Source organism: Petromyzon marinus, chromosome 33, assembly GCF_048934315.1.
Source record: "Petromyzon marinus isolate PM22_M1 ecotype Great Lakes invasive population chromosome 33, UKy_Petmar_22M1.pri1.0, whole genome shotgun sequence".
NCBI lineage: Eukaryota > Metazoa > Chordata > Hyperoartia > Petromyzontiformes > Petromyzontidae > Petromyzon > Petromyzon marinus.
In genome coordinates, this window is record NC_133699.1 from 9,478,597 (window position 1) to 9,492,660 (window position 14,064).

At 54.8% G+C, this 14,064-nt stretch overlaps 2 protein-coding genes across 3 annotated transcripts; both read right to left on the reverse strand.

Moving 5' to 3' along the window:
• Positions 1-5,342: 5,342 nt before the first annotated feature.
• RDH14 (retinol dehydrogenase 14) lies at positions 5,343-8,408 on the reverse strand. The gene has a single exon (XM_032965059.2). It carries the CDS (start codon positions 8,177-8,179, stop codon positions 6,977-6,979), a length of 1,203 nt encoding a protein of 400 aa, XP_032820950.2. The 5' UTR covers positions 8,180-8,408; the 3' UTR covers positions 5,343-6,976.
• A 1,173-nt stretch (positions 8,409-9,581) lies between these two features.
• Positions 9,582-13,854, reverse strand: PEX13 (peroxisomal biogenesis factor 13). Of its 2 annotated transcripts, none has more exons than XM_032965058.2 (7): positions 13,627-13,854; positions 12,186-12,398; positions 11,463-11,762; positions 11,205-11,290; positions 10,883-11,029; positions 10,651-10,773; positions 9,582-10,297 (listed from the first exon to the last, which is right to left on the reverse strand). In XM_032965058.2, the coding sequence occupies exons 1-7, from the start codon at positions 13,698-13,700 to the stop codon at positions 9,930-9,932; spliced, it is 1,311 nt and encodes a 436-aa protein (XP_032820949.2). In that variant the 5' UTR covers positions 13,701-13,854; the 3' UTR covers positions 9,582-9,929. The 2 variants fall into 2 exon arrangements, with proteins under 2 accessions (XP_032820949.2, XP_032820948.2); XM_032965057.2 differs by lacking the exon at positions 13,627-13,854 and adding an exon at positions 12,959-13,620.
• Between the last annotated feature and the right edge of the window lie 210 nt (positions 13,855-14,064).

The following is a 14,064-nucleotide window of genomic DNA, read 5'->3' on the forward strand; positions in this document are numbered from 1 at the left end:
ATCATTTCAGCAGCATTGGTTCAGTACAAGCACAGAGCCTGGACCAGTTTCGACAACCATTGTCTCATCAGCAGTCACAGGCTTTGCTTGAAGCAATTGCTGGTGAACTGCCAGACATAATCGGCAAGGACCCTCTCGCGACCACACGGGTCCTATAGTAACCACAGCCGTGTTTAGCCGAGCTCGTGTTGACCACGGCTCGTGCACTACGCCCCCGCGACTGCTCCCATCCATGCGCCCTAATTGCCAATTGCGGGTGGCTCCGTCCATTATTAATGATCCATTAAAGGAGCGGAGTGGGTCGTCGCGATCTCTAGTGGGGGCTAAGTCTCCCTGCGGTCAGCGCTTCTATCACCAGACCCCCCCCCCCCCCCCGTGGAGTGAGATGACAATTACCCCCTCCCCTACCGCCCGCCCGACATCCACCGCCCCTCTCTCCACCACATCCGCAGTGCTCAACCGGTACGAGGCGACCGCCCCGGGGTTGTCTGTGGTGCGGAGGAAGAGACAAAGGCAAATCCCTCCTATGTAGCCCACCAGGGGCGGAGCCAGGATTTCAGGCCGGGGTGACATTAAACAAATTTTAAGATCAGGAATGATTAGAGAGTCAGGCTGTTGAACTAGACGCCATCGGTTGGCGACACACTCTGACAATGCAGTTGCACGGAGTCCGCCAGACCGAGTGTCGTACACTTACACACGCAGAATGTCACCCCTGTCACCCCCCCCCCCCCCTGGCTCCGCCCCTGTAGCCCACACCGTCTGTTGGGGCAAGTTCTGTTCGCGAGCAACACCTACGAAGGCGGGCATGGTGAGGGGGGTAGTACGGCCAGCGCCACGCCCGGCCGAACTCGGCCTCCCGAGCACGCATCTTGACCGCGTCGCTCCAGGTAATCATTTTAGGCTGAGGCTACCCAAACGGAGGACCAGGACCATCTCATGGTTTCGGATAATCGTCACCGATGATAGCCGTGAACGGGAATAGAACTAGGGACGTCGGGTTCGCTGCGCGGTACACTAACAACCAACACGCTACCGTGGCGAGAGACACGCGAAACACTCGTAGGCACGGACACGCGCACGGATACACACAACACACACGGGCAGACACGCGAGGAGCCAAAACATAGGGGCACGGGGACACGCGTACACACGCACCAGAGTGGACCAACACCTGGGGGCAAGCTGGGTCCCGGGTTCTGCTGCAATCAGCGCACACGCGGGACAGCTCCCACTGACCTCCCCTCCCCTACCCACGCCCACGACTCATGGAGCACAGAACACGATTAAAAACCCGTTTTGGGTCACACCATGCTCGGGATGAGATGGGATGAGACAACATGAGATGGGATGGGTGGGTAGGACAGGGTGAGATGGATGGACGGAAAGGGTGGAAAGGATGGGTGGTGCTAGATGAGGCCGGATGAGACGGGTGGATGGGGTGATGGGGACGAGCCGAGCAGCTATCCCTCACGCCTGGCGGTAATGGTCATCGGGGCGCTTCTTCTATTTTCGTGGTTGCGATTTACGGCCTCCAACCAGGTCCACGGGGAGAGGACGGAGTAGAGCGAGCGAGCGGGGAGCGAGGGGAGGGGGAGGCTGGAGGTGGGAGGGGAGAGGCGGTGGTCCACTCCATGACTGTTAACGCAGACGATGCGACGTAGCTATTGTGACACAGCCACGACTAAAGCCAGCAAAATAGACACTGCGACATAGCCACTGATGTAGACAATAACACAGCAACAAGGCTGAATGGTGGTGACGTCATCGAGGCGATGTGCCATGCTAGGTGCATTTTTCTGGCAGGTCACAGGGTAGACCCGGGTGTTGACATCAAAGTTCCCCCGTATAGCCTTAACAGACTGGAGGGGCAAGTGCTGTTTGCGAACACCTATGAAGGCCGGGACGGTACACGAGGGGGTGGGTGGCCAGCACCACGCCCGACCGCCTTTGTCTCCCCAGTGGCGATGTTTGCACACTGCACCAGGTACTGATGTCAGGCTGAGTCGACCTAGGGGAGGCCCAGGACCGGTTCAGATAATCGTCACTGTTGGTGTTGGCCGTGAGCAGGAATCGAATCCGGGTGGCCAGGTTCATAGCGCAGCGCGCTAACCGCTACACTACCGCTCCCCACTGTTGACACATCCACTGTGACACACACACTGGCATAGACAGAATGACACAAACACAGACACCGTTTAACCTTTTTAACAGACTGTCGGGGCAATTGCTTTTAGCGTACACGTATGAAGACCGGCACGGCACACGAGAGGGTGGGTGGCTTAAACCTCGCTCGGAGCCGCCTTTGTGTCCCCAGTGCTGATGCTTAAACGCCGCACCAGGTACTCATTTAAGTCGACCTCGGGGCAGGCCCAGGACCTGTTCGATATTCGCCACTGTAATTTCATCGCGAGTGGGAATTGAACTCGCGTCGCCGGGTTCGTAGCGCAGTGCGACAATCACTCGCACTACCGCCCGCCACACAGTGACACGGACATGGTCGCTGTTATATTGGGTGCTCGCTTAGACGCTACAAAATCCTCGTTATCGCGCGGCTGTAAATCTGAGCTGCATGGGGGGCGTGGGGGCGGCAGAGATGAATCCAGCTCCGTTTGTGATGACGAAGCTCTTCCTCCCCTCAACTCTGACTCCCCTACCCCCAACGCCTCCGCCCCTCCGCTCACAATCAACACTCGCTTCGCCCCCCCCACTCCGAGCTCAATACCTCCCCACTTTCACCCACACCCTCCTCCCAAACCCAACTTCTCTTCCCCTTCACCCCAATCCCCTCGGCTCCTGTAGCCACTTATCACGACCACCCACCGCTCAATTCCTCCCACCTACCGATCCCTTCCACGTATCATTCACATCCACCTCACTCACCCACTGCTCAACTCCTTCCACCTATCAATCAATCACGTGGTCCACTCTCATTCGCCTCACTCACCCGGCACTCAGTCCCTCACTCGCCGCTCACTCTCATCCATCGTTTGATTCCTCCCACAGCTCACTGCCATCCACCACCGCTCCCATCCTGTCTGCTGCTCACTCTTTGCTCCAATCTTGATCAACTTCACATTGCCTCGATGAGGGGGGGGGGGCAAGTAGGGGGTAGTTTAACTTGGTGCTGGGGTGGGGACAGTCGCTTTCCACCCACCGGACCTGACCTCTCCAACCCCGAAAAACGCTGCTTAGGCTCGGACCCTCGAACCAACACCGTCAGCTTTTACGTTACTGCTGTTGGGGCTCTTGATGTCATTGATGTGTGTTGTTAATGCCGATGCTATTGTGGCGTTACAAGCAAAGCGAGTGGAGGGTTTAAATTGCAATCTGCGGGGGCTCCACGGCCCACTGCTCTGTGCAGCTCACCCGCCCCGCGATTCGCAGCGGGGGCGAGGGGGGTCGTGCAAATGGTGTCCCCCTTCCCTCATTACCGCCAGATCTCGGTAGTGCGGGTTATGTGATTAAAGTATTTCTGTTTGAATATTTCATTACGTTTAGAGATTACATGCTGGGCTAGTGGAGTTGGGCAGCAGCGGCCAGGGGCGAAGACAGCACTCGGGGCATGCCATGCTTCAGCACCAAGGACAGCGTCCAGACTTCAACACCAAGAGTAAAGCACCAACGCCCAGACTTCAGAACATTAGTCAATAGGTCAGAACATAAATAAGTTCAATCTAAAGTAAGCACATATTTCTTAATGTTCACGTTTATGTATGCCTAATGAGCGTTCTTTTTGATAACTCAGGCATTTCAAATGATTCTCATAATTGACTGTTAATGGACATATAAAGAAATTGGAAACACTATATCTGGCCTGTGCTAATGGACTATATAGATCTATTCAGATGTCTAGAAGCGGACTATAAATATAACATTAATACAATCTTGCCATGAAAATATATCCTCTCGAACCTATATTTGACGTGTTGTTAACATCAGGGCGGACAGTGGAGGATTAGAGAAAATAAATTCGCACGATACAATCCTCCAGTGTGTGTAGAGTGTTATTGACCTACTTGAAAATGCTGTCTAATTATAGTGCTTTAATAATGGATGCTACCATTAGACACCACGTATGTATCACGCATGTATCATATTTGTAATGTGTGTGCGACGAGCCAGTCTCTAAGGAAGAAGGAATGGGGGAGGAAGGAGGGAGCGTCCGCATGCTTCGTCACCTTGACATTTCCCCTGACCCCGTGACCCCGCTTCTCCCACTCTTCGCCGGATAAATAAATAAACACATCACGGGACGCGAATGTATCCGCAGCGCGGGAAGGGAGAAGCTGCTTTTGTTGTCACGCGAGACGCGCCCGTAGATTATAGGCGAAGCAGCAGCAACGGGAATCGGGGTGCGATGGGTGGATGAATCAGTGCCCGGCTGGGTGGACCATGGGCCTAGGGAGGCAGGACAAACCAGGGGAGCTGGGGGTAAGGGACAGGTTGGGGGGTGGGGCAAACCCTACCCACTTCCCCCCCCAGCGGCACCAGGCACTGATGCAGGTCAGAGCGGTTTGGGGCTTCAGGGCTTGTGGTTCAAGCCTCGCCCTCCTCGCGCCATGCAGAGGAGACACCGAACCAAGGTTTACTCCCTTTAACACATCTCCATGATGAACATTTTCCCACCACAGCCTCAGTCTTAAGACCCTTTTTCAGCAGGGTCCTGCTGAGATTCGCAGAGAGGTAAGGGGGGGGGGGGTGATGTTTAAGTATTTGATGTTGGCTATGTATATATATTTCCACAATTGGCCTATTTTTTGGAATAACGTCACGGGATCTTTAACGTCCACTCCGAAGCAGATGACGAAGACTTTTACGGTAAATGCACCCGCATAACCAACCAGGATGACCCAAAATATGCTACCACTTGGCAATGTCACCATGGAATGGGCTGGGCTCCCTGGCACTGCGCAAGTGTGTGGGGGGGGGGGGGCTTGTCTGTGCCCAGCCTGTGTCAAAAGCTGGGGCTCTGCCTCTCAGGTTTACTCACAACAGAACTCTGCTGCCTATACGAGTCCCTGTAATTGCGAGTCGTTGGAGTAGGTTACCCCCGGGGTCGTGACACCGACTGGTTGTGGAAAGTGGGACAGTCTGGTCGTGAAAAAATATCCCTCTCCGATAGTGACATTCTCTGTTTGTGAAAATTTGGCAGTGGCATCCTCTGAAAGTGACACTCTCTGGCTGTGAATATTTGGCAGTCTCCCCCTGACAGGGACCCTCTGGCGATGTCACTCTCCTGGTCATGCGCAACCTCCAACCTCCACGCTATGCTCGCACCACGCACGCTCTCTCTCTCTCTCCGCCGCGCCTCCACAAATCCGCACGCTGCTCACTCCTGCTCACAGAAAATCCATCGGGAGGCCTTTATTTGACCAAGTGAAAGGCCACAGAAACAACCGGTCAGTGCGGCGCGGGAGACGTGGGCACAGCAAACAATTTGCGAGGGCATGCACCTTCACACAAGTATACTCCGGGCTCCAGGTGGAGGACGGTACAAACTCCACCCCGGGTTTTCGGGTCGTTGACGACTGCATCGTGATGGCAGCACGTGATGATGACGATGATGAACAATTGCTTGGCTCGCACAAAGCCAGTGAAATCTTTGTTTATCTAAATTAAAGGGACACCTTCCCTGAAGCTTCCCATCTACATTATCGTGGTATATATGGAGAGTTTGCAATCTAAACTGAGCGTATCAATTAAGGGATAAAAGCATCAACACATTCGTCAATAACACTGTGGCCCTAAAGAAAAAATACACAAAAAATATAAAATAGGCAATGTTTTGGCCATTGGCCCGTCTTCATATCAAGTAGTTTTGTGTACTATGAAGAAGAGCCATTGACCGAAACGTCACATTTTTTTCTTTTCAGCCAAACAGTGTCGTTACCGAATTTGCTGGAGCGCTTCTTCGTTGCTTGTGCACCACTACCAACGCAGCAGGAGCAGCAACAAATGTTTACGAAGGCTATTTATGTGACTTGCCACAGTTTTTCCTGAAAATCTGAATGGAATGCATCACCTTCCTTGAAAAATAGGCTTTTGTATTAATGCTTTCTCCGACTATAATGTTCTCAAGTGCATTCATGTGCATAGTCGTGTGCGTAACTGGGCGTGTGCTGTTATGTGTATCTGTGTGTGGTGTACGTACAGGAAGGGAGCTAGCAATGAACCACTGCCATCCCATTCCAGTTTCTAAGTGGGTCCCTAATAAGAATGTCACCTCGTAACGCGCACGGTATTCACTTAATCTCGTACGGAGAGAACGACTCAGAAGCGCGTGAGAAACCACAGACAAGCAGGAATCCAACGCGACGAGCCGGTACCAACAATTTCCCAAAGCTCTGCAGTCCTCTATATATAATTTAAGGTGGCATCGACCAATTAATGAGTGTTTACATGTCGGAGAAAAAACGGAGCACCCGGAGAAAACGCACGCGTGCAAGGGGGAATTTTCCACCCTGACCCAGGTGGAGCCCACATTTTTGCTGTACTGCCTTCTCCTGGCGAGTCAGGAGTACGGGCTCCTCGTCGACGCCCACGGGAAGGGAGTTTCGTAACATTTATGCGGTGATCCACCAATCCTCAACCACCAGAGCATTGGATTGCAGACGTGCGCCATCACTGCCCGGCTATGGGGGTCTACGGGTCTCTATGAGTGCATGGGTCTCAATGCGAGTCTAAAGGTCTTGATGTGAGTCTATTATGGGTCTCCATGTTAGTCTAAAGGTCTCGATGTGAGTCTATTAGGGTCTCTATGAGTGCATGGGTCTCGATGTGAGTCTATGGTCTCAATTTGAGAAAGCGGCCGACGATGAAGCCACTGCCATCGCGCTCAAAGTCACTCAATGAATACACCGACACACGTCACCCAAGGCGTGAATTTATAGCCTCCTCAGCCTGCAGCCGAGAGCAGATAACAGACAATAGGAGCAGCATCGGCCCGCGCATGATCACGGCCGCGGCCCATGGCTCAGGGGGCCGTCTTGGCGTCGCCGCGCTGGGGATCGCCCCGGTGGGGCCGCTCCTCGGGCTCCGAGTCGGGCACGGACGGGGCTAGGGGGATGCCATCGGGCCCCCCAGAGCGCAGGCCCACCAGGCGCTCGCTGACCTCCCACAATTTGGCGGCCACGGCGTCGTCCGTGGCCACGGGCAGGAGCTCCTCCTGGCGGCAGTCGCCGAAGTAGGCGCCGCTGACGTCCGCCACGTCGGGCGAGGCTGCGAGGAAGACGGCCGTGCGAGCGCCCTGCTCGGGGGTGCGGAACGCGGCCCAGGCGAGGAGGTTGAAGAGCGGCCGGGCCAGGGCCGGCATGGAGACGTGGCGGCCCAGGTTGGTGCGCACGACGCCCGGGTGCAGCGCGTTGGCCGTGACGCCCTGGCCACGCAGGCGCCGCGCCAGCTCGCGCGCGAACATCACGTTGGCCAACTTGCTGCGGCCGTACGCGGCCGCGGGGTCGTAGGAGCGCTCGCTCGCCAGGTCGTCGAAGTTGATGCGGCCCTGCTTGTAGAGGGCCGAGGACACGACCACGACGCGGCTGGGCGCCGAGCGGCCCAGCAGCGGCAGCAGCAGCGCGGTGAGGAGGAAGTGGCCCAGGTGGTTGACTCCGAACTGCGTCTCGAAGCCGTCCTCGGTGAGCGCGTAGGGGCAGCGGAACACCCCGGCGTTGTTCACCAGCACGTCCAGCCGCTCCTCCTCGCGCTCCAACCGCGCGCAGAAGCGGCGCACGGACGCCAGGGACGCGAGGTCGAGCTCGCGCACCACCAGCTCGGCCTCCTCGGTGCCCAGCTCCCGACGGAGCTCCACCGCCGCCTCCTCGCCCCGCGCCGAGTCGCGCACGGCCAGGATGACGCGGGCCCCGAGGCGGGCGAGCGCCAACGTCGTGGCGCGGCCCAGGCCGCAGTTGGCCCCCGTGACCACCACGGTCTTGCCGCGCATGCTGCCGGCCGCGAGGGCCAGCGGCGAGGGCCGCCCGTGCAGGCGGCGGCGCGCCGCGGCGAGGAGGACCACAAGCAGCAGGAGGCCGCAACCCGCGGTGCCGGCCAGCGCCTGGATGCCAGGACCCATGTCCCGCGTCAACTCGACGGGGCCCGCGTCAGCTGTTTGGGCGTGGGCGTCCCCTGGTGGCCACGCAGGCTTAGGGCCGTAAGCGCTCTCATTCTTAGTCGTCATGACCATTTTTTTGTTTGTTAACCCGGCAGGACGATTGGTTTGATGTTGGCCAGCCAGTCGAGAGCCAACGGGAGCGACGTCTTGAACGGACGAGTTTCTGCGAGCGAATGATGAACCACGCGCAGTGGAACTCCTTCTCGCCACAGCTTGCCGTTTAAATTAATACCGCAGTAGAAATGGTGGATCACTGCAATTGTTTACGCCACTGCCGGCAGAAGGGCTCCCTCTAGAGGCCAATTGCCTTACTCCCCCCCCCCCAACGCGTGCCTGACGTCTTGGAAGAGGGAGTCGTACTCCACACTTCACTGAACCACAGGCGACCTGGGTGGACGCAGACGGAGGGCAATAGGACAGTTGTTTAGCTTCAACTGTGACGCTTGGATATCGACTCGAATGTGCGCACGAGGGCGTCACGGTGGCTGAGATGTTAACTACCTCGCTTGGTAAACAGGTCGTGGATTCGATCCCAACCCTGACTGTATATTTGGGAGTGTGCATGTTCTACCCGTGGTCGCGTAGTTTTTTCTCCAGGGCCTCCGGTTTTTCCCTCCACATTTAAAAACATGCGTTTTATAGTACATGTCTGGTATAAATTCCCACAAGCCACTTCGTTGAGAGATGTGGCCAGGTTGCTTCTGAAAATGAGCTATATAGCTGCGGGCCTTAGCTGTTAAAATAGTTTAGTTTACATCTTAGTAGCTGCGCTGTACTCTAAAATTAAATGGTTTTAGTGGCCTCCCCTTGAAACTATTTGACTCTTACCCAGGTTTTTCTTAATTTTACCATACTTCAAAATCATTATTTTTACGAGCTTAAATAAAAAACCCCATTAAGGTAGGGTAATGTTATATGGTTTCTAGGTCAAAGGTCATATGTCTAACATAGCTCATTATGGATACAAGTCTCTGTTTCCTATCAGTCAGAATGAGACCTCGACTCTTTGGTACACACGTGACTCGAGTGCTTTGACTGATACTCATATGGATTAATGCCGTTTTTTTTAAGTGTAGATAAGAACACTGGGATTGCAGAAACATTATCAATGACAACAGAATGGAGACGTTTTTCCAAGAGCAGATAGACAATGGCTATACAGAGATGTCAAGAGGAGGGGAAAAAACACATCAGGAGTTTTATTGGCACAAGCACAGGTTCCTGGAGGTCTCTTTCCCTATGGAGGGGTTCGTTGGCCCTGGGTTCTCAACTCCACACCCCCGTTGGGTGCGACTGGTCTATAGGCGGTCACAAGGACGGGAGTCAAAGTCTTCTACCATAAATTGCAATGATGGCTCCAGACCATTTGTGCTGGGGACCATCCGATAACTCTTAAAATCCCAAACGCCAACCATAAACACCAAACCCTAAATCCAACCTTTAAAGTGCGCCGTAACCATTCACCATGTGACCATTACTTTCACCATCTTTTATTTCAACTTTACAGATTTTTAGGTGTTTATTATTTACAGTGTATTATATAACGACATTTCGTAAGCACTTTAAAGTGCATTTCAAAAACAATCAAGCTCACTAAATCAAGTTGCTCATCTCACCGATGAAATATGTAAATTTCCGAAAAAATGAATTACGTCCATCTCCGAGGTGAGATTGGAAGAATTACACACGAGGCTAAGGCAGCACACACAAGAGGCACCGCGAGATAACCCGAGTCAGCAAACACAGCCGCAGCCTCCTGCCTCAATCGAATCTCATGGCAGCAGCTCCTCGTCACCTGCGCATGACGACCAGAGCCTGGAGCTCACGCATCATCTGGAACAGCAACAATTGTTGCCTGTGTTTGATCGTCAAGTGCTGCTGCGCCGACGTCTGCCTGGACAGCACTGAACAGCTCTTCCATGTCCCCCAGCGTGTGCTGTTGTTGCTGGGGCGTGGTGGCACTGGAGCCGGTGGCTTGCTTCACTTCGGCTGGAGTGCTCGGTCCTGCTTGCGGCACTCCCAGAGTAGGGGGGCCCGCGCCCACGGCTGCTGCACTCAGGGGAGGGTTTCCCGCCGCTGTCCGCCGCCCGCGCCTCTTGCCCAGCACCTGCACGTAGTTGGCAGGCACCAGGCCGGTGGCCACCCCATCGCGGCTCGCCAACAGCCAGCCCCGCACCCTCGGCTGCTGCTCTGTAACCGCGCAAGCACCACCAGCTCGTGAGTCATGGATGTACATATTTAAAATGGTTGGCTACGTATGGTGCAAAATAAGTTATAGTGGTTTGGCCCAATAAAAGTGGTGTGTGGCATGGTGTTGTGTGTCAAGGTGGCGTGGGAGATGGTTATATATGGGATGTGTTGGTCTGGGTTGTGATGTATGGGTCTTGGAGGTTGGTGGTATAGAGCATGGTAGTGTGGGCTGTGGTGGTGTGTTGTGGTGGTATGGGTCAATGTTTCCTGGCTCATGGTCGTGTGGTACCATTGGTGGGAGCAAAGAGGGCAGCGGTACCACCCAGGGGAAGTGCGTGCATGGCGTGACGCACCCTTGGGTGCCAGGATGAGCACATCTCCTGCATGGCAGGAGATCTCTTCATCGGACGTTGCGGTGAAGTCGTACCCCGCCCGGGCCACAATGTGGTCATCTTCACCACTCGCCCACTCACACCCTGATAATAAAATAAATTACACAGACACTCACTACCACTCTCGTTCAGGTGCCCACCCCGTTCCTGTGAACTCTGCTCTCATAATCTCTCATAAATCTCAGACTCTCACCAGTTTCAGGTTCTTGTGCAGCAGCACTAAGAAGCTTCCAGATGAGGTAGGGCCCGCCAAGTACCACAGCAAAAAACAGTAGGATGGGCCAGGACTTGGGGCCAGCTCGGCCAGCTCCGGAGACACTTGCACCTTCTATAGAGGCTCCTGGAGAAGAGGGAGGCACCCACACACCAAGCTGAAATTCCCACCCCCACAGTCACGGCTATGCTTAACAGTACAAAACAATCGGTGGGGAAAGGCAAGACTTTTATTTTAAAGGAGAGTAGCCACGAATGTATCAAAATGGGCATGCAGGTGCTGCAGGTTCGCTGGGTTGTACCAGCAGCACAGCTCTCCACCCAGGCAGCGTCAACTTCACTCTTGCTCCTAAGCCCCAATAGCGCCAGGAGTCGCCCGTAAAGAAACCTGACGGTAACAAGCACACATGTAGTTACCGAGCGGCTCCCTGCCCACAGCAAGCATGGGGGTCACCAAACACGTCTTCTTGCATCACATTTCAGCATTTAATGGAAATGCATTGGTGCAAGACAGGTACTATTGGTATGTGTCCCTCCCGCCCTGGCGTCGCTGTGGTTACCGGATAGTGCGCACGAGGGCAAAGGCCGACAGGGCGTTTGTGAACTGCATCCGCAGGCGGCTGAAGTGGTCTGCGACGTCGAGCACGGCGCGGAAGCTGTTGTACACGGCCGAGAAGGTGGCATCGAGCATCATGGAGACGGAGCTGAACGCGTGCACGATGCTCTCCACCGACTGGAACGCCGTGCGGCTGCTCTCCTCCGCCGTGCGCACAAAGCGGCTCGGCCCGCTCGTATTCTGCTCGCGGAATCGGCTGTAGCCGTAACCGCCATACTGGCTGCCACCAAAGCCAAGGCCGTACCTGCAGAGACATTTGCCATGAGAAAGAGAGCAAAGACAAAGACCCCCCTCCTATGTAGCGTACACAGGCTCCTGGAGCAAGTGCTGTGAGCACCTATAAAGGCAGGCATGGTGTGGCAAGCACGACGTCCAGCAGACTTTATCTCCCCAGTACTAATTTAAGGCTGAGTCGACCAGGACCAATTCAAATATTTGCTATTGATGTTGCTATTTTAACAGGAGTAGAACTTGGGTTGCTAGCTTTGTAACGCAAAGCACTAACCATTACCCGACCACTCCCGATATAAATACACGTACACATATAGACACAGAAAAACCGACATAGGCCCAAAGGCAGACACACAAACTCAACACGCAGTATATCACCTCATGCACACACCACAATGTAAGATGCATTCGTGAACAACATTCCTGCGCACGGTACCCGATGCCGCTGTTGTAGTAGGGGCTGGAGACCCCGTAGAGGCTGCCGGCGTGCGGGGAGGTGTACGAGGAAAATCCCGGGCGGTAGGCAGACCCCATGGAAGTGAAAGCTGCCGACGAGCTCTGGGTGGGGCGAGGTGGCAGGGGTGGTGGAGCCGCCCTGCCTGGGCCACCCTGTCCAGCCCACGCCTCTCCGCCCGGGGCCTCTGGAGCTCTGTCCACAAATAGGAGTCGCATAGAATGCCATGGTGCGGGCAGGGCAGGTGCCCTCATGGGGTCGTTGTAGCAAAAAGATTCCTCTCATCCATACTGTGTTAAACAAATTGTAGAACGCAACATTTGTCTCTCCCTTTTTCCTTGCACTACTCCACTTTGAAACGCACTCCAGTTTCGTTTCCCAAATTCCGATAAAGCTTGCTCAACTCAAGAAACGTATTGTCTTTTAAACTAATGTCAGTGCTGTTATTTTTCTGGCCGCTTTGCATACGGAGTATTTGCACCTATACTTAACTGTGATTTAAAAAAAACACAAACACCAAAGCAGGGCGCTGTGACAGTGATAACTACTCTTAACTCTACCACGCGAGAGAGACTCAATCTACCCCTAACGAAACAACCTGACCCCCAGCCCCTAATCATGGTGTTATGCACACTATGCAATCCTAACCCTCATCACACGAGTCAATCAGCTCTCGATATCAACCCTGCCCTAAAGACATTGTTAATCAATCAACATTTGCATGAACTTTCTCCCAATATCTAACCATAGAGTACCTCGCGGCACTGGTCCTGCAAGTACACGGGTTGTCACGGCCACTACAGGTTGATGTCGCCACAACATCGTCATCGCTTGTTGCCTTCTGCTCCTTACCGCAGCTGTTTGAAAGGTCAACACTTCGACATCGAAGCTCCCACACTAGCTCAAAGTGGCCGGTTGCATTTACGCTTTGAGTTAATTTCTCAAATGTAAAACCACGTGGCTTTTCACTTTCGTTGTCCATGTAATGGAATGCAAGGGATAAAATCATAAGCCACTTTGTTGAGCTATCATTTGTGGCCAGGTCGCTTCTGAAAAAAAAGTTAATGCCTCAGTGGGCTTTAAAAACATTGTTTAGATTTGTGTATTTCGAGTGCCTTTCCTACACTTTGCACTCCCACCGTGTGTTTGTATTATTTGTTGTTGTAACGTTCTGACCAACGCTAGTACTGCACACTAGTGAAAAATTGCTTTGTAGCTCATCGGATTCCTCCAGTATAAATACTCCCGATTGTGGGCCCCCCATCTCGAGCGTTTCTCATTCAACTCCCCCCCCCACCCCCTTCTCTCTCTCTCTCCCTCCGACTTTCACAGCCACCGCCTCGCGGGGCCAGGTGGCAGAGGCCCCGCGGGGAGGAGGGCGACGCGGACGCGGGGTGGGAGACGCGAGCCGAAGCCGCGGTACCGGAACGCGGGGTTGACGCCGCCGTTCGGGACCGCTCTCCTCTCCCAAGGTTTCGGCGGAGGCTGCGACGCCATGGCGCCTGCTGTCCCGCGGAGCTCGGCCTCTACCGTCACGGCTTATTGGGCTGGGTGGGGGGGGCCGCGGGTTTCACGTGGCGACGGCGCTCATGGCCGGGGCGGTTGAGTGTGGAGTCGAGGTCCCCCGCGTCCCCTATCTAGTCGAGGTCCCCCGCGTCCCCTGTCTAGTCGAGGTCCCCCGCGTCCCCTGTGCAGTGGAGGTTCCCCTGCGTCCCCTGCCTAGTCGAGATCCCCGCGTCCCCTGTGCAGTCGAGGTTCCCCCGCGTCCCCTGTCTAGTCGAGATTCCCCTGTGGCCCCTGTGGCGGCGGGGGTCTCGGGGTTCGCTCTCCTCCTCAGCGTCTCCCACCAAACACGCGCACC